The sequence below is a fragment of the Halictus rubicundus genome, chromosome 12, assembly GCF_050948215.1.
Source record: "Halictus rubicundus isolate RS-2024b chromosome 12, iyHalRubi1_principal, whole genome shotgun sequence".
Classification (NCBI taxonomy): Eukaryota; Metazoa; Arthropoda; class Insecta; order Hymenoptera; family Halictidae; genus Halictus; species Halictus rubicundus.
In genome coordinates this window covers 12,993,476-13,018,015 of record NC_135160.1, presented here as the reverse complement: position 1 = coordinate 13,018,015, position 24,540 = coordinate 12,993,476, and the positions used below count along the sequence as shown (strand labels likewise).

Genomic DNA, 24,540 nt, shown 5'->3' with positions numbered 1-24,540 from the left:
TAGCTGAAATTTAAAAACATGTCGGCCCGTTTGCTGCTACAGTGACAGAACTTTGGTTTTCAAGAAAACGTGTTTGAGTGTTCGTATAATATTGAAATATATAGTATTCGTATTCCATGTTATGAATGTCCATTTACCCTTCAAACAACCTCTACTGTGACTTGCAACGTTATCGAGGCGAAGTTCGCTGTTCAGCGAAGAATTATTTAATAAAATAGCGTTGTTGAAAGAAGTATTTAGCAAATAACAGTATGACAGTTCCCTTGAAACTTCCTTGTAATTTACACTTCAAATTTAAATATACAACATACGGTACGTCAGTGTAAAGTGATCCAATCGGATCGACGCAATATTGCAAATGGTGATATCAGTGCCCTCGTGCGGGTAATTTTCGAAACTCACTTGCAGGACTCTATCCATAAAAAGTATACAATTACCTCTCTGGTGTCGAATATTTCTGTATTGATAATTTGGAAACTGCAAATTTTTAGTTATGTCATTATTGCAGCAAATGAGCGTCATGCATTCGTGAAATTATTGGCAGTTCTAGATGAATTCAAAACCGGACAGTTTCCCGCGGCTTACATTTTGCCGCGAATCAAGCTAAAATTTGAAAATGTACATCACGAAAAGAACTATAATGGTCGCTCGTTATTTTCTATTAAATAATTATTTTAATGGTAAATCCAATTGATCTCAACAGAAGTTAGCAAATTAAACAACAACTATTTATTTTTATAGGTTTGTCAAGTAACTTCCGCTAGTGAACTCGACTAGCGTTGTCAACGATTGCAGAATTTTGACCGGTGACCACAGTCACAGTAAGTGTACAGAGATTGTTTAATATACCGAAATTGTAATCATAATTAATAAAGAAAGTGTCAAATATTACCTGCAGTCGATGAACCAAATTTAATTATACTGTCGAACACGAACATGTCCCGCAATCCTGTTAGAAAATAGTCTCCAAGTTCGGTGAGTTTGTTGTAAAACTATACCTTCACATTTTATTAACATGAGGATCGCATTCACTCCCGACTAATTTTTATCGTATGTACAAGATATTTATTTTTTTTTTTTATATCGAACAACGGTTAGCATAAGACATAAAATTCGTATAGTACTCGGAACTATACATTATTACATAGATCTTGTACCTTTGTGTGCAATAAACGTACTTCTTTTCACGTTTCGCATTGACAGTCGTCATCACACACACACATCGTTATAATACTAATTACATAAGGTTCTCGAAATTATTTACACAACCATCAGTTTTCAACGGTTACGTCTTGTAACAATTTAATTACATTATTTCACAAACGAACACGTTGTTAATTTGTTGTACTACTCTCATTTCGATCTTAATTAGTTTAAGCGTTCGATTTTATTAGTTGTTACGATGCTGCCAAAGTTTAAGTAAATCACATGCCAAATCTTCAAAATAAATAGTCTTCTATTATCCGTTAAATTTTGCTTATTCGATAGAAAGATGCGAGGAAAATGCTAAACAGTTATGTCTTAACAACACTCGGAACTACCCATTATTTTTGAAATACGATTACGGTTTAATTCTGTACATACACAAACACGGATGCTTATAACACATCGATGTAACAATGGCATGATAGAATTTACACGACAATAAACAAGATATATTGATAATCTCCCGTTGTTTCGAAGGACGTACTATACACACGCACATTGACTCGCGCAGAAGCGTACTTAGCAAAAATTCGCACGTAATCTACTATTTCCAGCATAAAAAAATTTAATCTAAAATACAAATCCACTAATTTAAATTAGTAAAACTAATGCATTAAGTTACAATCACGAAACGAAGTTCATGGAAGCAATTGTTTGGTTCCAATCAAAACAAAAAATTTTACAGAAGTGTCTTAAAATTCTTTTTCTTAAATGATTTCCAATTCTAGTGAACACTCGCTATAACTTCATATTACATACGCTTTCCGCTTGAAACGGCTTCGAGTAAATTATTTGATTTCTGATGCTGGTACCGAAACAATTTCACTTCATTCCGATTCATTAAAAATAAAAGTATAAACGCTGCATGCGGAGAACCTTATTACAAAATAAATGATATTTTCCTAGTTCTTCCTTTAGAAAATGTAAAAGTTCAATGTGAACAGGTAAACGGTACTTTTTGTTTTTAATCTAACTCTAGTTTCACTGAGCCGAGGGCGCCCGTATGGAGTTTAGATGTTTTCATCTTCTTATACGATGTGAGAAGATCCTCCATTGTAATAGGTCGCACAGCGTCGTGATATTCTTCGTCGTCGGTGCTAGTACTTGTTTCGCTGAAATGAAAACGACAAAAAAATAGGAGTTAATAACAACTGTCTGTCCAGCGAAGGTTCCACAATTCATAAATCGTAAAAAAGCAAGTATTAACTGCTGATGAGAGCGTAGATAGTCCCGGACGCGGTACACGGATGCATTCCTGCAAAGTTCTTGTAAATCAGATCCAGAGAAACCATCTGTCATTCTTGCCAACCGTGGAATATCCATGTTATCGGCTATTGGCTCGTGTTCCAATATCAATTTCATTACTTTCATTCGTTGCTGCTCATTCTGAAACATACCAGTCATTGCTAGAGCTGCTTCTATTATCCTTGAATTTCGGTGAATCGATAGTAGTTCATTATTTAATTAAAATGTATAGCGTTGTAAGTTTCTTTACCGGTAAAGGAATATGGAATGTAGCAGGCATACGCCTGAGTATCGCTCTGTCTAAATCTTGCGGCCTGTTGGTTGCTCCCATTATTATTACAGTGCAAGACGGGTCTGTGATTAATCCATCCCACAAAGACATAAACTGTGCCTTCATCATTGCAGTTGCTTCGTGATCTTGCGAATTACGTGCTCTTAAAAATGAATCTGTTAAAAAGAGCAAGACAAACATGATAAACTGTCGCCAGAAACATCTGCGTTGCAAAACTGCATTTGATAGGATTTTCGAACAAACCTATCTCGTCGATAAAGATGATGCATGGCTGAAGTTTCACGGCCAAAGAGAACACTGCTGTGGTCAATTTTTGGCTCTCGCCGTACCATTTATCGGTTAGAATGCTTACATCTAAATTAATAAAGCATGTTCTCGTTTCTTTGGCAGTTGCTTTGGCTATCATTGTCTTGCCACAACCAGGGGGCCCGTGCAACAATACTCCCTAGAAATACAATTTTTATCAGCACTTTGCAGTCCATGCCAGTCTCATAATTTCATTCCAGATTCGTTCCAGGGACGAAACGTGATGTCGAGTCACATTCGACATAGAACCGCAAAGGATTAAAAGAAAAAAGAGAGTTGCTTTTTCCATGGAACATCAAATATGTACCTTCGGTGCTTGTGTTAATTGAGAGTTTTCAAACAATTCTTTCCGTTGTATAGGCAATATAACTGTCTCTTTAAGTTCTTGAATGACATGCTCCAGACCTGCGATATTCTCCCAGGAAACTCGAATATCCTTAGGATCCACTATGTGATTGGCAATCATCATTTCATAGTCCGTTAATTGATCCATGTCCACCGACCATAACAAATTGTCCGTCTTGGCCAACTTCCGCAACTGTTCGCGCGCCTAAAGAATATCCAACCACGTGAAAAGTAAGGTTATGATCTTGCACGGCAAAAACGGTGCATAGGTTATGTAAGAAAAAACCTGACGAAACAGAAATCAATATTCGCTTTACCTTTTTCCTGGCCTTCTTTTTCGCATTGTTCGTCGGATCCAGGTGATTCATTATCCATTTCATGCTAAAAAAGCCAACGGCAGCAACAAAAGATACTCTCGCCACAAGTACGAATACCTCTGATCTCGAATATCCGATTCCATCGGCAATATTCATCGTTCGATTCGAATGGATTTATTCTAGTCTGTAGCTAAAAGCGAACTCGCAACGATTTCGGAAAACAGCGATTAGTGTGTCCGCGAATTTAGCATGCCACTGGGCCACACTTCCTTCAAACTTTTAGCATGTTCGCTACCCCGAGCACGGAACAGTCGCAGTAGATGAAGAGAGACGGTAAATCAGGAGTTTGCGCAGTTCGCTCGCAATATGGAAGACATAAACAATATTAATATGTACCCGGAATCCCCGCGATTATTAAAATCCAACACGATAGAATTCTGATCAAAATCCAATGTCAATCTAGCCTAACAATTTCACGTGCTAAGATGTACACGCACAGTCAAAAATACTTGAAGTAGATCACGAATTCATTACTTCATTCGTTTCTCGCATACTCCAAAGATTAGTTGGTGCCGTGGAAGCTCTTGAAAATATTATTATACAAAATATGTTATATTATATTTTATATTAAGGATATGGGTAAACGCAGAACTCGAAATTGTATATTATATCAAAATTATTTATTTACAAATAAAAACAATATAAAATCGACGGAAATCTGTGGACGGAATCCGTTTTCAAGGTTACCTAAAAGGTAACATACTTTCCTCTATACACTATATAGCTAAAGATCATTAAATTGTACTTTGGACGTTTCGACACTTTTTCTCGTGTACCTATGCAAACGCATGAGAGAAGCGCATATGGTGTGCTATTCGAAGTTCTTTTAACATGAACAACGGTTATGTTAAAGAGAATTTATAGATCGAAACGCTGAGTAGCAGTAAAAGTAACATCGAGAGCGACGATAACGTGGTAGCTCCGTTGCAAGAATCTTCCGAGCAAGAACATTCTTCCCAGTACACACCATTTTCGTGAACTCCCCAATTGCAAACGCCCGTGACTCCGGTACTGGCGACAGACGCGCATCTACGGATCACATGCCGCCATCTGCCGTCCCCTTTGAAAATCACACGGTAAATACAATAAGGATCGACCATGTCCCAGTGATACAGAAATAACATAACCTAAGAAAATAAACAGAGAAATGAATCGACTTACAGATAAAGCCACGGGGACTCTGTTGAGTTATTTTCACGCAGAACGTGCCGGGCATGTGGGACTCTTCGGTGTTGCATTCGATGGCGATGTTCTTCTCCTTGTCGAACTTTTTGTACGATCCGCATAAATCCTCGCCTTTGGGATCGGTGTCGGTGCTGCATTGATAGCAGCGGATCGCTTCGGTTCCTAAAAGCGAGAAGTTTTATTCGCAGCCGTTTTCATAACCTCAAACTGTCCATAGAACAGAGGTGGAGCGGCTCGCGTTCGCTCCAACAGTTTGATCAAAGATCGATCACCCTAACTCTTATCGGATCAATAATAAGAACGGTGTCGGTTAAATGGGTCGTGGCTGAAGGATTTGAACGTGCGTGACTTGTTTACAAGTCGGTGGTCGGGTGTTTCATAGACGATTCTCTTTACGTTCTAATCTACGATTCGCAAAAGTTTGCTTACCTATCACCATAAACGATAACGACAAAATAATCACACTCACGATCGCGTTCATGGCTACTGTATCAAATTGAATTTCGAGCGACACGATCACCGCGTTTATTCTGCTGTTAGCGTAACGTCATTCATAGGGCGTTGGTGAAGTCAAGTCGAAATTCCCCTACTTGTCCCTTCTTTTCTCGCGTGCTCTTTCCACAGGGCCGTACACGCGAATCGGGGCACCCGCGTCTTAAAGCGTTAGGGCACGGTAAAATTTTTAAAAAGGAATTAGAATATTTTTGATTTGTTTCAATATTGATTTGGAACCCTGAAAGAATAGAATAGGTTCGAGTTACAAAAGCAACTGTGTCGTTTTAGATGTTTTATTCACGTAATAGGGTTTTGAGAATTTATTTCTTTTCTCAAATTTCTGAACGGTTTTTACAAAACGTGTAGGATCGTTCTCGAAATGCAGCGGTAAATGTAACATTTGAAATTCGCTGAATTTTTGTATAAATTCGGGAACGAGAAGGGGAACAGTTTGGTAAGAGCGCTCGATTTCTTCGGTAACGTGGGAGTTCGAGCCGGTGCGGTGTAAAAGTCGTACTATTACGTTGGTTCGTAGGGCGGGTTCACGGCTTCAAAGTTCCGCCATATTTTAGATCTTTTAAGAACAGCGGAACAGGGAGAAAGAAAACGAGAAAAAGGAACAACGGGCTCCGGCTTAGAGCCGCATCTTTAAACTTCGTTACTGGAAAGTCCCCGTGGACTACCGTCGCCGGTCCTTCTTTGTCGCGTCTTTCAAAGTATAAAGAGAGCTCGCTAGAATAAATGAATCTAATAAACTCTGCGAAGACACGCGAGCGGTTCAATCTCCCTCTCAGATACGTGGTTCTAACAGTCGAATCACGGGTCCATACTGACCCGTTAACATACTGTCTACCGGCAATCATTCCATAATTTGTCGAAGTCCCTGGCCCATGGCTGAGGACGTAGATCCTTTAACAGTAAATTTCATTCATAAACCAACAACTCATCCTCAATAATCTATTTTTCATTTTTAGTTGCAGAATTTTATTGGCAGAGAGCTAATTATTTAAAATCGATTGCTAAGTGACCAGACCCATGGCAGGATCAGATTTTCCGGCAGGCGAAATCCGAAGAGCGGTACACAATGAGTACAACTTAATAAACAGCAATATGTAAACTTGCGTCATCTACTCTCCAGTCACCCACAGTATAATTGGTCTACAACGATCAATTCATCAAATTTTCTAGGATAAATCGAGACAGGAGAATTAATTGGCAGCCCGTCGATAATGATGGGAGAAGAACGAATACAAAATGTACCTTTCAAGTCCGTAAAAATGTCTCTATCGACCGTGGCAGTCGCCGTTTGCCAATTATCAGGCAAACAGGCAAATAGGCATTTCCAATCTCTCTTTACACTTGTCTATTCTGTAAATTTACACTTGTTCAGCCCTGAGAGTTACCAACAGATCGTTAACTACCATTAAACCGAATTGCAAAAGTAATCCAGCAGAGTTCTTAACAAGTTTTATTCGGTACTAACATTAAATTCAGAATGAAACGTACAAGCACAGTTCGAACAACACATAATTTAGGATTCCTCGCATCTCCGCCGATTTTTCCGGGTAAAAACGTAAAAGACAGCGATCTCTCGCGTTCACCAGCCACCGCAGTTCCAAGAAAAATAATTCTACAATTGCAACGTCGGTCCTCTCGGAGAATAAATCACGGGTTCGCTAGATTCGGGGAGTATCGCGTCGATATTTGAATAATTCTGTGAACGAGTTGTGTAAGTGGCTCTCTGCTCGGGCCGGGCCGGGCCGGGTCGGGTAGAGATAGTCGGTGTAATAGCGTCGCGCGAATTCGAGGCAAGTTTCACGGTCGGCCGGGCGACTCATAAATATTCGTAGGCGAAGATCGGGTCGATAAATTCGCAAAGACTCTGTTGGTTGGCAGGGTTTTAATGGAAACGCGGACGAGGGGAGACGAGACGAGACGAGACGAGACGAGACATGGCGCTATGGTTGCGGTACGGTATGCCAAGGCATAGCGGAGCATGGCATCGCGTGGCATGGCAATGGCACGGCATAACAGAGCGTCGGCTTGTTGGCCTCCGCTTCAGTTTCGGAATCGACGTCGACGTCGGCATTGGCATCGGCATCGACATCGACATCGGTATCGATATCGGCATCGGAACACTGGCCGCGGAGCTGAGCCGAGCCGAGCCGAGCCGAGTCAGCAAGAAGGGCTTCGTTCGATGTCGAGACACGGGAACGCTTTCCCGGCGACACGTAAATAAGAGTCCGGAGGTAAAGCGGTTGGAAATAAAAGTATTGCCTCGTATCGTCAGACAGAGCAAGAGAGAGAGAGAGAGAGAGAGAGAGAGAAAGAGAAAAGTCGATGTGTATCGGAGGAAACTGGTATATACGCAAAAGGTTGCCCTGTCGAGATGCACTTCGCTTTTACACGGGCTTCATTCGTGTTTCCGGGGCTGACAGAAAAGTATTTTTAGTTATCGAGCTCGCCTCTCGACGCCTCCGACTGCTTTCGGAAACGGCGATTCTCGTACGCGACACGGAACTTACGCTGGACAAACGGGACCTTGCACGGTACTAGAACACAGAGACGATATCCGCGGACAATACGAGAAAATGGGAGCCGACCGTACAGGGAGAAAGATACAGAGGAAGGTACAAAGATACAGAGAAAGACGAAGCTCGTCAGAGGTGGCCACGGTCGAGAGTCTCGAGAGGAAGCCTAGCTTCTCTCTCGTCCCCGTACGAAACAGACCGAGCACGTATCTCGTTAGCGAATCATTAGCAACTCTTCTCGTACAGCGACCACTTTCGCAGCGAACGCTCGCGACTCATTTTATTCTTATCGTCGTTTCCCTCCGCCTTTCCCTCGTCTTTGCTCCGCCCTAATCCTTCCGCCGGCTAACATTAGACAGTAATTCTCGTATTTTCTGCTAATCGGGTTCTCGAGGGTTCGAGACCTGCACACTTAAACGTCCGCCGCTGTCCTCGCCCAATTCCACCAAAAATGGGAGCTCGTTCCGAGTTTTGATTGGGCCCATTCAAACTTGACACAGCAGTGCACGCTTAAGTGTCCGCATTCGGACCCGATTCCCGAGGCTTTACGGGCGCGTCTCGATTTTCGTGGCCGTTTTCTCCGAAAAACCATTGACGCTTTTGCATTGGTATTTCCTTCAGGTAAAAATAATCAAAATTACACGGGGAATGTACAAGCTATATAATTAATATTCTCTTCTGAGAAATTATTGGAAATTTTTTTGTTTCAGAAACGCGAGGAAAGAAGAATCGATTTTTTGAAAATGAGTCCCTTAGGGGTGCTCTACTGCGAAGCTCTGAAAACGGAACGGCCCGTGATCGAGGGGAATGGCCCTACCGGTGGATTCGACAGTGAAACGAGATACCTGGCGATATACCGATCGGTTATGATCGTTTTGAACGTCGGGCATGCGGCAGCGAGCCGCCCGCGCCGCGCCGGCGGGCAACGTTCGAACATTTTCGAATCTATCGACCCGGCCGAGTAGAATGCGGCGGTGCTTTGCGGCGAACAGAATTACAAAACTGCGGGGAACCGCGTTCGCCTCGTTCGTGTTCTCGGTCGTCGAGAACGCGGGGCCGGTCTTTACGGTTTTGGCTTCGGTTCCCGGCTCGTTTTGTCCTCCTCGAACGCCTCTGGCGAAAGCCCTCGACTCCTCGGCAAACAACGAGACGATAACTCAGCGCTGACATTGGCACCGATACTCGGAACTGTTATCGCACGCGACCGCCGCAGGTGACGTCTATCCGCGAACTGCAGCTCTCCTACCTGTATTCTTCGCACCTATTCAAGGCGAACGCGCGCACCATAATCGCGATCTCTTCCGTACACATTCGCGATACACTCTTTGCAACGCTGCACATCGGGAACGCGCGATACAACGCATAAATTGCGACGTTCTTACAACCCCCATTTTCAACACGTAGCAAGTCATCCATTTACTATGTCTCGATACTGTAAAACGTAAGTCGAGAGTGAAGTGGTATTTTGGAAGATTTTGGAACGTTTGAAACGAGTAGACCGTGGATCTTTGTGCGAAATAAAATTTTTAAGCGAACAGGCTGAGGACGCTAAGTACATTATATCCTCGTTAATAATTTCTTAATAAGGTGGAGTGGGGTAAAACCGACTCAGAAATTGTAAAGTTTACTTTAAACTGATGTATTTTCTATTTATTCCACTAAAACCTAGTAATCTTAGTGTTTTTATTTAGCGCATGGTTTATTCTTTAAGTTGCATTAATTTGGATTAGAAATATCTTCTGAAACTTATGATTTTCTTAATACATTAAAAACAGTGCTGCTAGGGCGGACTTCCCCGGAACTCGGGCAAAACTGCACCTACCTGTTTAAAAATTATTCAATCTTATTTCCTTATATTATGGGGCAAAAGCGGAATTATTATTAGTAATAAAATAACATAAGAAAAAATTGATGTTGATCATTGAATACTAACCAAAGGAAGATGTCTACCTTACAGTTGGTACAATGCAACGTATATTCCGGTTTGCACCTTACTTAGATTTACCCCACTGCACTTTATATTAAAAAATTTCTCATGAAAACGTTTTCATAGTTTCACTAATCGTGAAAGAAAAAATCATCCACCAGTCATTTTGACTGGTTCGGTCGTTCTAGTGTTAAAGCCCATGCTTTTGGACAGGTCAGTCGGTGTTTTAAAATGCGCATATGAATCATGAGAAATACTGGAAGATAATCCATTTCCATCTACCTTCTCCTTTCGAATGTATTAGAGGGACCCATAAGTAATCAATTATTTTGAAATCTAAAACAAACTTTGTAGTAAATTCAGGGTACCCCTAATACATATTTTGACGTCGGCAGAAATTCCATAACATGGTTTCTTACGCAGTATAAGTATTTTCTTATGACACTAGCAGAAAGTTTACAGATATCGTTATAAAGAGAAAACTTGGACTGCTCAGTGGACGGTAATTTTAGTCGTAGAGACGGTTTTAACGTCGACGAGAGGCGCTATGAAACGAGTATGGCAGTTGTTCCCGGTGTGAAGCGATTCGAAGCGTTGAACGTCGAGCGAATGGATCGTTGGGTTTCTTCGAAAGAAACGCGGTCCGAGGAGATCACGAGCCGGCAGCCCATAAATACATTAGTCTCGCTAATTGACGAATCGTTAATCTCGCCCCGCGTTACATCCGGAATGGTAACGGATGTGGACAATAACGACTCGGAGGGCCGCAAAATCGGTCCGGACACAGTCCATTCTCCCACGCTCGGAAATCGCATCAACCTACACGCGGAACGAGTTTCTGCCAAAGCTTGGATACTGGTGGGATGTACGGTCGGTTCTGTAAACGGTAATGTTTCTTCGGTTACTTTTATTTATTCATCCGTTTCCGCCTCGCAGAAAGAGGGAGAGAGAGGAAATTTTTCTTTCGACCGTTTCTCCCCTCTTTCTCCTTACCGTCTGGACTTTGAGTAGTTTTCTTTTTCTTTCTTTTTTGCCGTGATGTTTGTACAGTTACGTATGCACCGCGATTAAAGGCAGGCCTTTAGAAATCTGCGAATCGCGGCAAAACCATAGCTAATTTTCCCTTCCACAGCGTTTTCAGTAGTAGACTCGACGCTGCATCAGACGAACCGTTCCCGGCCGCGTTAACGGTTCCTGTTAATCCTGTTCCTCCTCCCGTTCCCCGTGTTTCTCGACTCTTTTTTCCGCCGACAAAGTCAGCCGAAGGGAATCGAGACGGTCGTAGCAAAGGCAGACGAGTGCTCGATCCAATTGGATATGTACAGGGTGGTCCAACTAAACCTGGCCATTTTAACATCTCGAGCGGCGATACGAAACATATTCTCTACGCAATTTGCATAAGCAGCGCCAATGCTGGGATACGTTGCAAACAACATTTTTATGATCGGACCATTTTTTAGCCCTTAACACTAAACCTACCAACGCGCGGTCAAATGACCGTTTTTGAAATTTCGTTTAGAATTTCTTGTATACAACGTTACCGTATCGTCATGTAACTTATTGACTTTTCCTATAATATACATACAACCCATTTTTCAATTTTCGCAACTTTCCTTATTGTTTACTTTCCGAAAAAATATCATAGCATGTCTTTCTATACTAGGATACATTTTTTTTTTGAAGCGGTCATTTGACTGCTCATGCTAGGATTAGGTATACATGAAATGTCGGTAGGTTTAGTGTTAAGTATCTCGTTAAGCGTGGCAGCCATTTTAATATCTCTTTCACCCGGGACGATGTAAAGCATATGATTTGTATGCAATGTGTATAAGCGGCACCAATGCACGAATCCGCTGCAAAAAGAAACATTTTCATGGTAAGATTATACTTTTCGGAATTTTCGGAATTACCAATTTATACGCGGTGGCTGATCAATAATGACCAAAGCCACTTGCATCGACGAGCTCACGTCGAGCTACGCTGAATTCGTCGAACTTTTATAAACCATGTTATGAAGTATTAAATAGCAAACATACGTTCCACGAGAGAATAGGCAACGTTATCCGTCACGAGGATAGTAAGTATATTTTTCGTACTGTGTCTGTGAAAGTTTTATCACTCGCTGTCGGTGTATTCTATTCTTTTTGACTATCAGGACTAAAATTAAACATGAAATTCGTACTAATACAAGTTTTCGCAATTGAATACTTTGGTGGGCACCTTTAGACGATGTATAAAATATCTTATTTTCTGAATATTTGATTTCCATTGGAATCGTTCCAGCACGTATATTCGCGCTGAATCATACTATCACTATTTATTAGCCTCCCATCTTGAATAATATAGTCTGCTCCCATATACGATTCATATAATCCATGTATGAATATGAAAAAGCTGCGTTATTCGAGCAGTTTAATGCAAAAACAGTATGGCTGGGTAAACATTGATTATTGGCTAACGGGAGGGGGGAATAAAAAATTTTTTAACCACACAATATCGTCAGCAACGATATCAATCATACAGATGCAGACTAGACTTGCAGACATCATACAATAATTTTGCTAAAAACTTGATAAAAATAGGTAACAGTTGGATACTTCAGTTGGTTGTAACTAAACTGGGGATTTTTGTGCAAAATAAAAACTGTTCGCATTATTTCGCTGAACAGGAGCCAAGCAGAAACTTCGTTTATTAATTTTGACAGGCTAAGACCAGACGCTTCTAAATTCTTTTAATCTACCTCCTGAATTAAAGTGCACCTACTCATTTTTACTATAAATGCATCCACAGTCCAATCATGATTAGGCTGCAAATCCACGCAAAATAAGAGCGTACTGGACAGACATTATGAGCCGTTCAGTGCACGCATCGATTAACTCCATAAAACAAAAAGTTGAGAAATGCGATGAAGTAATGTATATTGTTTTTTAAAATTCCTGTTATAATATAAATTCAAATATACAATGTAGAATGCATAAATACAGATATAGCTTTCATCTAACGGTATATAAAATTAATAAGAAAGAATAGCCAAAAAATAATCGTCAGTAATGTTACAGTTTTTATATGACTGGTGGAGTTAATCGATTTCGCAACTGAAAAAAGTAATAAAGTTAAATTCAGTCTTTACATTTTCAAGTTTTTTATTACAGAAAAAGTTAGTTATTATATATTTTTATTACAGCTTTTCCATAAAAATGAATGTTGACAGTTCTGTTATAATATATTTTTTGTGATTCATTCATAGCAGCTTTATTTTAGCAGCATTATTCTTTGGGATAATTCAGCAATATTATAAATAATGTCTTCTTCATCAGCTGTATGTGAGGATTCGTCATTTCGATTTGTTGTCAAGTTTTTATAGTAATCATGTTTAACAGGAGGAGTGAATTTTAGCAGGTCCATCGTGTCTCTTCATTTTTCCCTTGTCACAGTTCTACCTTTAGGATATAATAAAGGCTGATCTATATTTTTCAAACTTTGCGGTCTACCTACTGCAGATTTTCTTATATTAATGGCTTTAAATTCTGTATCTTCATTATAGTCAGATTTGAATTGTATGCGATGGGGTTTGGACCTTTCTAACTTTATCCAGCGTATTTTAAGCCAATTGACTGGAAGCCCCGTGACGGTTACTTTTCTGTTAATGACTGATTGTTCTAAAGGTTTTGTTGACAAAAAATCTTGGTGGGTCATTTGGATTAAGCGTTGACGCACGGCCAGAACAGATACAGCGTTACTGAAACACTCGCGTTACGATTTACATTAGAGTATGGAGTTAATCAAAATGGCTTCTGAAATAAATTACTTGTTATTCAATGGCCAAAAAAATTTTGCCGTTTAACGGTGCTAATCTTTATTATTCAGGAAAGTTATTATAAATATAACAAGTTATGACCATACCAAGTGCTTTGACACTTAAATTTAAGATTTTTGAAAAAGTGGAGTTAATCGATGCGTGCACTGAGCGGCTCATTTATCTCGGATTATATTGGATAATAATTTTAACAAATTGCGGACAATACAATCGACTGATTCTATCACTGTTCTGTGTTTCGCCTACTCGTTCCTGTCGCGAGTGCATCAAATCCGCAGTCCACTCGGAACGGTGCTTCGAAATAAAGCTTTCTCACTGTCGCGAGCGACCGAGATCGATGGAGTGGCATTCTTCAATCCCCGAGTGCAACACTGTCCGGTCTCGTTCGCCGTGAGTACGTCCCGACGAAAGGATGACCCCGTCGTTCCTCGATCTCGTTTGTCGCATTGCCGATAAGACGTAATTCGCATCGATACGGTGGCAACCGAGCGGAAGATATTTTGCTCGCCGCGCCGCGGATGCCGAGCAATTTCGTTTCGCTGACGTAGCCGATGCGATCGGTCCCTAAACGGGAACGGGATACGGGATACGGGGTCGTTAGACGTGTACGCGTACACGTATTTCTACGTGTGTACGTACCGTGCGGAGGATGGAACGCGACCGTGAACGATAAAGAAGGGAAGCGGAACGACGCCGAGCGTTATTCGCGCCGATACTGGATAAGAGGGATGGATAGACAGGGGTCTGCCTCCCTTCGATAGCGATCGACGACGTTCCGTCGGAACGACCGACGAATGGGACTCGTCCGGGACGGGTTCGACATTTTCGGCACACATGCTCCGCATCGAGATCGACCACGAATCCAACGGGACGCGCCAGACCCTGATTAATCCTCGTTTTCGCCGTTGTTCGAGGACCTCGCAATTACCGCAACAATCGGGCAAGCACGAATTTTGTGCATTATTTCAATTTCTTGCTTCGACACGTTGACTCGTTGATTTCGTATATGTACGTGGGTGACGGAATTATTTGTCCAGGTTTTAAAAAGAATTTTCACGTTAATACCAGGTACGTAAATATTCAACCGGAATGTTTGTATAGAAAAGACACGTTTATTGTATGAAAACGATAGAAAATATTTTATTCATAGTATTGCCCATCGGTAGCTACACATTTTTCCCATCTCTCAGACAATGCTCTGTTGAATTCTAGAAGAATCGGAGAGCAGGAGAATATAAATTAAATTCGAATTTTTATTGCGCGCAACAGGGACACGGAACAATGGGGGCCGTTTCGAGGACCGAAATCGGTATTTATAGGAGTTTTCAAGTCCCGTATAAAACGAAACGTTTTTTTCATTAGCGATTCCCGTATCCACGCCGAGAAGGAACGGGGAGAGCCGTGTAAACCACGAAAACTTTCGATCCGCCGCTAAACAAAGACCGTTCTTCGCTTATCCAGGGTCTATTATGCCTTCGACAATGTCTATCACGGTCCAGCGAGCGCGTCCCCGCTCGATATTGAAAAGTCCCAATTCTTTTCCCTCTTTCCCATGCTTTTCTCTTCGTCATCCCCTTCTGCCTCGTTCCCAAGTATTTTTCCTCGTGCACGAAAGTAGTTCGCATTCCCGGAATATTTCTTTTTTTCGCCCCTCATTCTGTTTCTCGGGCGACACGGTGGACGGCGAAGAGATTCGTCTTGGATGAATCTTGTTAGCGCGAAACGAGGAATAACGACGCTTTTGCCCGCGCGACGGAGATCGAACGGAACCCTGCGGATTTTCGTTTCGAACCTCATCCCGTCCGCGCCGCAACAAATCAACTACCCGCCGCGAATCCTATGAGAAACGCGAATCTTTATCGGCGAACGCGTCCGGGGGTGGGAAAGGTGAATCGTTCTCTCGAATTTCACGATACGTCGGCCTCGACTCGAAAGTAGAGGGGATATCGCTTCTGGCCCGATTGAAATGCCATGGGAAGCCTCGATGCACCTTCCTTCTCAGGGTTGCGGCTACGCCAATGCAAAATTACTGAAAATTCGCTTCCTCGCTTAAACGATAGCTTAAAGTCTAAAGTACAGAAAATCTGAATTTCAAAGTCTTGAAACAACAAGAAAAATCTGCAGACATCTATGCCATTCTATTCTTCACGACGGAACAGAAAAGTTCATGGACCATTAACTTTTTTTTTATAATTTTTACGGTCATATTTATTGGCTCACAGCGAGCTAGAATTAAACAGGAAGCCACAACTTCGGCATATTGGATGATTGCAAAAGTTCCCGTCCAGTTTAAAAACTGAACAGGTTTGTTAATTAACAGTTTGAACGCCAAACTAGAAACCCGAAAAATTCCATAAACTCGAAGTAAGTTATTTAATGAAATAAAAGTTGCAAGAAATTAAATGTACGATACTGAGTAATCCTCCAACTTTCTTGCATGTAAAAATTCATTTTGAAACCTGCACAAATAATTCCGTCAGCCACATATGGTTGACGTGGCGTTCGACGTGTTAATTATATGTGTTTATTTCGCGTATTTATGACAAAGAACCTACAGGAACATTGGAAATGTTCTGCATCGATCGCGAGAGACAGGAGCCAATGAGGAATTTCGTTCCACCTTTAGCAATTTTAATAAGTTGCAAATAATGCGTCGATATACGTAAATTCTTCTAATTTTTTTACCGTTTTTAAGTTTTACCACTTCATTTTTCCTGTGAACGCATGAAATCTGCTGTCTAGTCGTCACATTATTATCGAGGGAAGAAATGCATGTTCAATGAACATTGTTCATCTGACCAACCACCCTTTACGATCGACCAGAAACATTTTCGATTGGCATAAAAATTCTGCAATCGACGGCGAACGTCTCGGGGACCCTGACAATCGCGAACTTTAGCAATCAACTATAATATCAGGACCTTGAATAAGTTCTCGCTGTTTCTTTTACAAAATAAAAGCTTTATTTAAATTATAAGGAACAAAAACATTTCATTCAAAGTATTGCCCATCACTAGCGACCACTTCCTCCCATCTTTCTGACAGTATATGAATTCCGCGTCGGAAAAACGACATGTCTTTTGAGGCTATCCAAGATTTAGTAGTTTTTGTTGTTCATAGGGGAATTAGGCGCCTATGGGATCCCCGCGGTAGCGTAGGCCCTTAAGGCCGGGTAGGCCGGACCTCGTTACGGATAATAATATAATTGGACGATTCATGGAAGCTAAGCGGCCGTACTTGCGCCTATGAGACGCCCTATTATCACGGGCCACCGGCTTTGTAATGCAAAACCAATTTCCTCGTTCCGTCTCGTTCGACGGAGGCGGAGGCTCTGCTGGGAAGACCTTCTCCTGCTCGCCTTCCGGCCCTTTGCCTCGATCGTTTCATCATCTGGCCCTTCCACTCCCCTCCCGCCCTCCCACCGGATAGAACTCCTTATTTTATGAAAAATAAAAACATGATCCCGCCTAACCGGGAATCTAGTCGAGAGATGGGACGTCGGTCCGGAGGATCGACGTTGGTTGACCCCGACGGAGGCTAAGGCCGAGCTTTATTTTCCCTCTCGGGGAACCCATCCGGAGGGAGACGGTATTTTTATTCAAATTTCATTCCGTTCGTCCCCCACCCCCTCCCCCACCCCCCCGAACTTTCGCGTAGCCGTTCCCCGAGACGACGGGATCGTATTATGCGTCTTCTCGAATAAAATCGACTCGGCCCGATGCCGAAACTTTCGGAATTTATTCTATTTACGGAAAGCTGATCGTCGGCTCTATAAATTCGAATTTCTTTCAGTCGACTTTCAGCCAGAGGGCAGGGGGAGGGGGAAGCTCGTCTTTTCCATCCCCGGCGTTCCTAATGGGACACCGTGGAACGTCGCCGACCAAATGGAAAGCACGCGCCGTGTCTCGTACCAACACCCACGCACGTGCGAATTCCATCCGCGCATACAGCAGCAACTGCGAACAGTGTCAGGGCGCAGTGCATTTTCCGGACCGTTATAGTTTCCTAAGAAACGGAAATAGTAGAATTTAGATTCATTTTAACACCAGGTTTGCGGAGCACTAAAAGTGAATATTTCACATCACTTTATAAAAATAAGAAGAATGTATGTCTATTCCAGTTTTTTAGCCATCCTTTAGATAATATATACCTAAAGAAATACATTTGTTGAGTAATTCCACGTAGGTGGATCTTGACGATCTCAATAATCGTAGATTAGAAATATTAGAATCCGTCATTTTGACGGGTCCCGTGAACCTAGTGTTAAAGCTTGAAGTAGCGTCACTGAACACGTTACTTTCCCTTGAAAATGCTACGAATTAACACTTTACTCGTCGGAAGCCTTAGGATTTTCTGTAATTGCGCCGAACCAAAAGGAAGCTTAGAAATTTTCTCTAACATTACAACCCCAAAGGGCACTGTTAGGTGTCTCTGCTGCCTTGTTGGTTCACGATTAAAATTGCTGTAAATTAATTACTAAATCTACCACGGTCAAAAGGGCCGGTTTTCTATTTCACAATTATTGAAATTATGAAAACGTTTTCGTAGGAAATTACTGAAAAATCGTACAAAATTTAATTAAATTCAATCTTCTCCCTTCTATAAGACGTTTCAACATATGTTTTGTGCTTGGTAGGTTTAGTGTTAAAAAGTCTTCAGCTATGGATCGCAGACTGTTAGAAATTAAAAGGTGCTCGTCAAGGGTGCACTAAAAACGTTGCACGTTTTTGTTCGTGATCGAATCTACCGTGGATTTGAAGATCGAAGCTTCCTCTTTGTAACGACACTTTGAAATTTGATGTGAAGCATCAATTATTGTTGCCAGCTACTGTAGGTATCGAACGAGGACGGTACACAGCACGGTTAAACTGTCCATCGAGTTCGAAAGTCTCCGTGTACTATTCGTGGAGGAAGACTTTTCGTATAGGAGGCGTCTGCGTTACCGTATGCACACGTGCGAAGTAACACGTTGCAGTTCCTTATCGAATCGTGGGCATCTCTGCTCGGCTTGCTCTCGAGGATGCTCTATCCTTAACAGCACCTGAAGCAAAAGTAACTTTCAAGCAAATGGAAAAGTTCAAGATGCATTTGGACGAGGTAGAAAACGGGCGCTGTGGATCTTCATTGAAATTCTTGGATTATTTGCCCTCCTAAGTTCGTGCACGCGTTTCCTTGTTCTCGAACATTTTCTACATGGCATAAACGCTTCAAGATCCACGACGGTTAGCGCACTTGAAACGGTAATTTGCGAGTGCATCAAGGAATGCTAACAGCCCGTGTACCCGTGATCTTCTTGAACTGTTCATGACGTACAATCCCGTTTCGCAAAATAGTCAAAATGACTGGTGGATGATTTTTTCTTTCACGATTAGTGAAACTATGAAAACGTTTTCATGAGAAATTTTTTAATATAAGGTGCAGTGGGGTAAATCCGCACTAGGCCCTTATTTATTCGAATATACGTTGCATTGTACCAACTGTAAGGTAGACATCTTCCTTTGGTTAGTATTCAATGATCGAAGATTGAGTTAAGCATTATGAAACGATAATTTAAGCAATAGTTTACAAATCTATGTGTTTATCTTCGATAGGCACAACGTATAGTAAGGTAAGTTTCCTTTATAGTAATAAAATATATCAGTTCTTTTATAGTTTTTGATAAAATAATAGTCTAACCTCACTCAGGAAATTCGAACTATCCATCGGGGCAAAACCGCGCTATAGTACGAATTTATCCAATGTTACATTTTAATTCTTACTTACTCAACTGTTTCATTAAATTCCCTTCTTGGTAGGCATTTAATTTTGAATTTTTTAGACTGACAATACTTTTGCAACCCCACGATGCTCCGAAATTATGTAAAGAAAACAACACCGCACTGTACAAAGGAAATGTTGGCTGAAGCATTGGCAGAAATTAAAGCTGGCCGAATGACTGTTTATAGAGCTAGTGAGCACTATAAAATACCAAAAAATACAATTAGTGACCGAATCCGAGGAAAAAGTGGACAAAATAGTGAATCCCGAGGAAGAAACACAGTACTTTCACGTGAAAATGAAAAACGTCTTTCCGGTGGACTGTTAATCTTGGATAATATAATAATAAAAATTTGAATTTTTATGTTATTTTATTACTAATAATAATTCCGCTTTCGCCCCATAATATAAGGAAACAAGATTCAATAATTTTGAAACAGATAGGTGCAGTTTTGCCCGAGTTCCGGGGAAGTCCGCCCTAGCAGCACTGTTTTTGAATTGATTAAGAAAATCATAAGTTTCAGAAGATATTTTCAATCCAAATTAATGCAACTTAAAGAATAAACCACGCGCTAAATAAAAACACTACGATTATTAGGTTTTAGTGGAATAGATGTAAAAGAAATACGATAGAGGTTATGTAAATTTATCGTATTCCTTCTAAAACTCATTTTGAATTGGATATGTATTGCGCATGTCTGTAGAACAACATGGCGGATTGACAGTTGATAAGAGTAGAGACAAAAGAGAGAAAATTGATCCTAATTGATTAGGATTGTCACTTTCTTACATAAATCTTTGTGGAATAATAGCTTTTAATGTCGTTTCTTGTGTTTACAGGTAAGAGTGTAACCAATGTAAATAACGCAAATAATTGTAAATAGCGAATAAAAAAACTTTAATCTTGTGTTTACAGTGAAACTCAGTTTGGTTATTATTTCCTCAAGATAAATGAAAGAACGAATGGATAAACTAATTATATAGATAGAAAATACATCGGTTTAAAGTAAACTTTACAATCTCTGAGTCGGTTTTACCCAACTCCACCTTATCTCTTCTTTGGAGTACATGTTACCATAAAAATCGTATGAAACCCGAGCAAATTCAATCTTGCCGTTATCATAAAGGGATAAGTCTAAGTCACGTTTGGGGCTCGGTACTTCTAGTATTAAAACGAGCCTGGAGTGATTATTGCACCATTCATTGTCGCGCAGTTGTACGAACAAGCTGTATGCAGATTCCGGTGGGGGTATTCGTAAACGCGGGGAATTCGTTCTCGAGGCCGACGGTGGAACGATCTCGGGAACATGCTCGGGAAGTTTTGTAGGTGCAGAGTAGCCCTCCTTCGTTCTGCCGCCGTTAACTTTGATCCAACATTCGAAATGCAACGAAAGAGGCGATGGACGGAGGGTTTCTCGCGGGAACAGCCGCGAGCAAGGTCCAAGTTGCCAGGCCAGCCGATATTCCAAAGCCCAGTTTCCGGGCTTTTCAGATTCCATTACGGCCGCCAGCGGCGAGAATCAATATTTAAATTCGTAATGGGCACGGCTGGCTGCAATTATGGAACGTGGTCTGCCTCATAAAATCCTCGAATTTTCTACCGTTCTCTTTTGCCGCGGTTTTCATGGTTTTTACCGGGCCGAGGGATCGGGCTTCTTCGCCCTGTATCGCCGGTGATCGTCGAACACGAATTTCTCGCCTCGATCCCATTTCCCAATCGATCCCGATAGCTATAACAAATTTGCGACCGCTAACTGCGCGGATCTTTATGCATTCACGGCTTCTGAACATTTTCAAAAAGTGCTGTAATATATAGTTTTATTTATTTCGGATCTGCAAAGATCGCTACCACCGAAAGTTAGATTCCATTTGTTTTCGCTTTCCTACAATTTGCCTAGAAAAGTTGACAGTTGCATAAACATCCGCAGTCTAGTAATTACTTTCTTGGAACTCGTTCAGTGATTTTATTTATTTATAGCATGAACGAGCGGATAGAACTTTGAACAGTGGAAGGATTCAAGGGATTTAAGAACATCGATGCATTCTCATCAATTTGTTCAAACTATTCAAAGAGGAAACACAGTTTTAATCAGCTCATGTTTCTCGCAATTAACCCCTTGCCCCGCAATATCGAGTCATACTCGTGACGAAGATTCTGAACACGGTCTAACAAATATGTTTTGGCGTTGTTAATGTACAGCCATCGAAGAACATATACACTACCGGCCAAAAGTAATTGACCACATATAAAAATCACATAATTTTCGTAAAATTGAACCAAACGAGTTGAGATTTCTTGACACGTTAAATGACAAAGTTTACTAAGTAACGGGTAAACGAAATGTTGAAAAAATTGGTATTGGTCGGAATTGCGAAAAAGAAGTTGAAGTAAATTTTTTCAACTTTTTTATCCGAGCCTGTAATGAAACTTTATTCAATACGTTTTGTAGATCTACGTCATTTATATATACGGTGAAAATTTCATCCAAATCGGTTAATATCGTTATGAGTTATAAACATTTCACTGTGATCACATAAGGGTGAAATTCCTTGACAATGCCGAATATCTGCGACTTTCATTCTTAAGCTCTCATCTTGAAATGTTTATTGCTCATAGCAACGTTCACCGATTTAGATGAATTTTTCGCCATACACATAATTAACGTAGATCTACAAAACGTATTGATTAAAGTTTCATTACAGGCTTGGATAAAAAAAGTTGAAAAAATTTACTTTAACTTTTTCCTTCGCAATTCCGACCAATACCAATTTTTTCAACATTTCGTTTACCCGTTACTTAGTAAACTTTGTCATTTAACGTGCCAAGAAATCTCAACTCGTTTGGTTCAATTTTAAGAAAATTATGTGATTTTTATATGCGGTCAATTACTTTTGGCCGGTAGTGTAGGTCTACGATAGATATAAATTTTCCCCTCTTTTCAGGAAAAGAAGGTTCCAATCACTGAAACCGTGAAATAAATCCTGGCGCAAGTGGTTAACGAAGAAAATACTCATTTTGGATAAAGATGCGTACCAATTACGCCCGTTGCCGTCAGCGGCGACGAGCGCGGAGAAATGAATAAATGAGCTTGTAGTATTGTCACTGCTTGGCCAACGTGAGCGCTAAGCTGTCGACGGTCCCGAAAGGCGAATTTCAGAAGTGGCCCTGCACGAGTGGTAGGGTCGTTGGAGGAAGGTTGCGCCTTAAAGGGTGAGTTGAAGAGGGCATCGTTGTCGTAGACGAGTATTAACCCTTTCGCTTGCGAGGGCGGACGAACAAAAAAAAAACCAGATAGTTGACGGGTACAGATCTCGAGCGGCCGATCGGAGGATAGATCAAACGAGAATGGCGAACTACGAAGGGGGGAGGGAGAAAACAGTGTTTGGCTGAGCGCCACTGTTCGAGCCGAGTTTGAGTCGGTCGTCGAGGTAGAATTGTGCGTGGATCAATAAATCGCGCGTGGAATGGAACGGTTCGACGGAGACACGGCCCAGGGAATAAAGGGAGCTTACGGAGCTTCGCTGCGGGAATTTCGGAGCGTGGTCGACCGATTTTAGGTGACTTCCCGAACTTTCGTTATCCGGGAGCCCGGTGCGCGACGCTATCGGGACGCTGTTCGAAAGGGTTCGTGCCGATTCGAAGCGCGCCTCGGATCAACGACTGCTTCGAGATGGAACGTTCCTCGATTCTGAAAAGACGGGGAAAGGGCCCGGGCAAAAAGGTGGAATCAGGCTGAATAGAGGAGAAAACCGCGTGTATATCCTTTCTCCCGCGGCACTCGAGCGATCGATGCGACCTGAGGAAGACCTTTTCGCGGTTCGGCCCGGTCCCTCGACCGGATAATTCGTAACCGGAAGACCCGGTGACCAATCGAACCGGTGAAACTCGATTACCAGCGACACAGCTGAGCTTCACCGCGAGAAATACGAGCCGTGCTCCGTTCGCCGGAAGAATACCTCCATCGAACTCGCAGGGCGCTTCTGCTTCGGAGAAAAGTACGTCGAGAATGTACGTACAGTGACTCCAACTAATATTGGCACACTCTTGAAAATCGCATAACATTGTCAATATTGGAGTATACTACTTGAATTTTTTATTTTTTGAGAGAAGTTGGAACAATTGGTTCGCTTACATAACGTGAGAAAAATGTTTGATTAAAATTACAATTGGTCGAAATTGCAGAGAAAGTACTAACAGTTGTATTTTGTAACTTTTCATGCGGGCTTGTATTAAAGATTTAAAAAGTACGTTTTGCACATCTGTATGAATTATACATATTCTGAGGATTTCATCAAAATCGGTCAACGTTGCAATGAGCTACGGATGTTTCAAAATGATCACATAAGGGCGAAATTCCCTGAGAAGGCCAAAATTCTGCGACTTTCGCCCTTAAGGGGGCCGGCAGGCATTTGGCCTTGACTGGCACGCTATGTTACGCTGTGCCTTTTTTCTAGACATTTTACGTCTTAAATAAGTAAGTAATCAATTAAAATTGCATACCACCGTGTTTGTACATGTCTTTGCTACGTCTCTACTGAATCTCTCAGCGGCAGCCATCTTGTGACGTCATACTTGCTTCAGAATTCGAATTTTCTGCCGAATATTACAAATTGCTCCACGATCAGGTAGAAATTCGCAATTTGGGCTCCATACAGACGTAGATGGGACTTTTAGGAAACACAATTGACCACTTTTGAACTGCTCATTGCAATATTGAAGCGTTAATTCGTCAAGATTTTGACCATTGCATACGTATATGGATTTCAAACCATGCCGGCCCCCTTAAGCTTTCATCGCTAAACGTTTGGCGCCGGAAAGTCGCAGAAAAAATGGGCCGAGTCCCGTCGCTCGGGACTGAAGAGCCTTCGACTCTTAGGCTAAATTGCCTCTAGTCGGGTGGTCGAATTGTTTGTAACTCGGTGTCAAGTTCGAGAGACACTTTCGCGGGTCTCGCATTGCGTTGCGTCCCAACAATGTAGAATACGATTTTTCTTTTTGACTTTTGAGAAAATTGGAAGATCGAGCACGAGATTATCATCGAATAAATCGCACTCTC

General features: G+C 41.5%; 2 protein-coding genes across 2 annotated transcripts; both read right to left on the bottom strand.

Annotated features, from left to right (window-relative positions):
- Positions 1–1,271: 1,271 nt before the first annotated feature.
- LOC143359859 (outer mitochondrial transmembrane helix translocase) lies at positions 1,272–4,042 on the bottom strand. Its single transcript, XM_076798166.1, has 6 exons — positions 3,712–4,042; positions 3,357–3,599; positions 2,987–3,188; positions 2,702–2,898; positions 2,414–2,592; positions 1,272–2,318 (listed from the first exon to the last, which is right to left on the bottom strand). Exons 1-6 carry the CDS (start codon positions 3,865–3,867, stop codon positions 2,171–2,173), a joined length of 1,125 nt encoding a protein of 374 aa, XP_076654281.1. The 5' UTR covers positions 3,868–4,042; the 3' UTR covers positions 1,272–2,170.
- A 511-nt stretch (positions 4,043–4,553) lies between these two features.
- On the bottom strand, positions 4,554–5,537 carry LOC143360076 (UPAR/Ly6 domain-containing protein crok). The gene is made up of 3 exons (XM_076798633.1): positions 5,386–5,537; positions 4,933–5,118; positions 4,554–4,831 (listed from the first exon to the last, which is right to left on the bottom strand). The coding sequence occupies exons 1-3, from the start codon at positions 5,435–5,437 to the stop codon at positions 4,614–4,616; spliced, it is 456 nt and encodes a 151-aa protein (XP_076654748.1). The 5' UTR covers positions 5,438–5,537; the 3' UTR covers positions 4,554–4,613.
- Between the last annotated feature and the right edge of the window lie 19,003 nt (positions 5,538–24,540).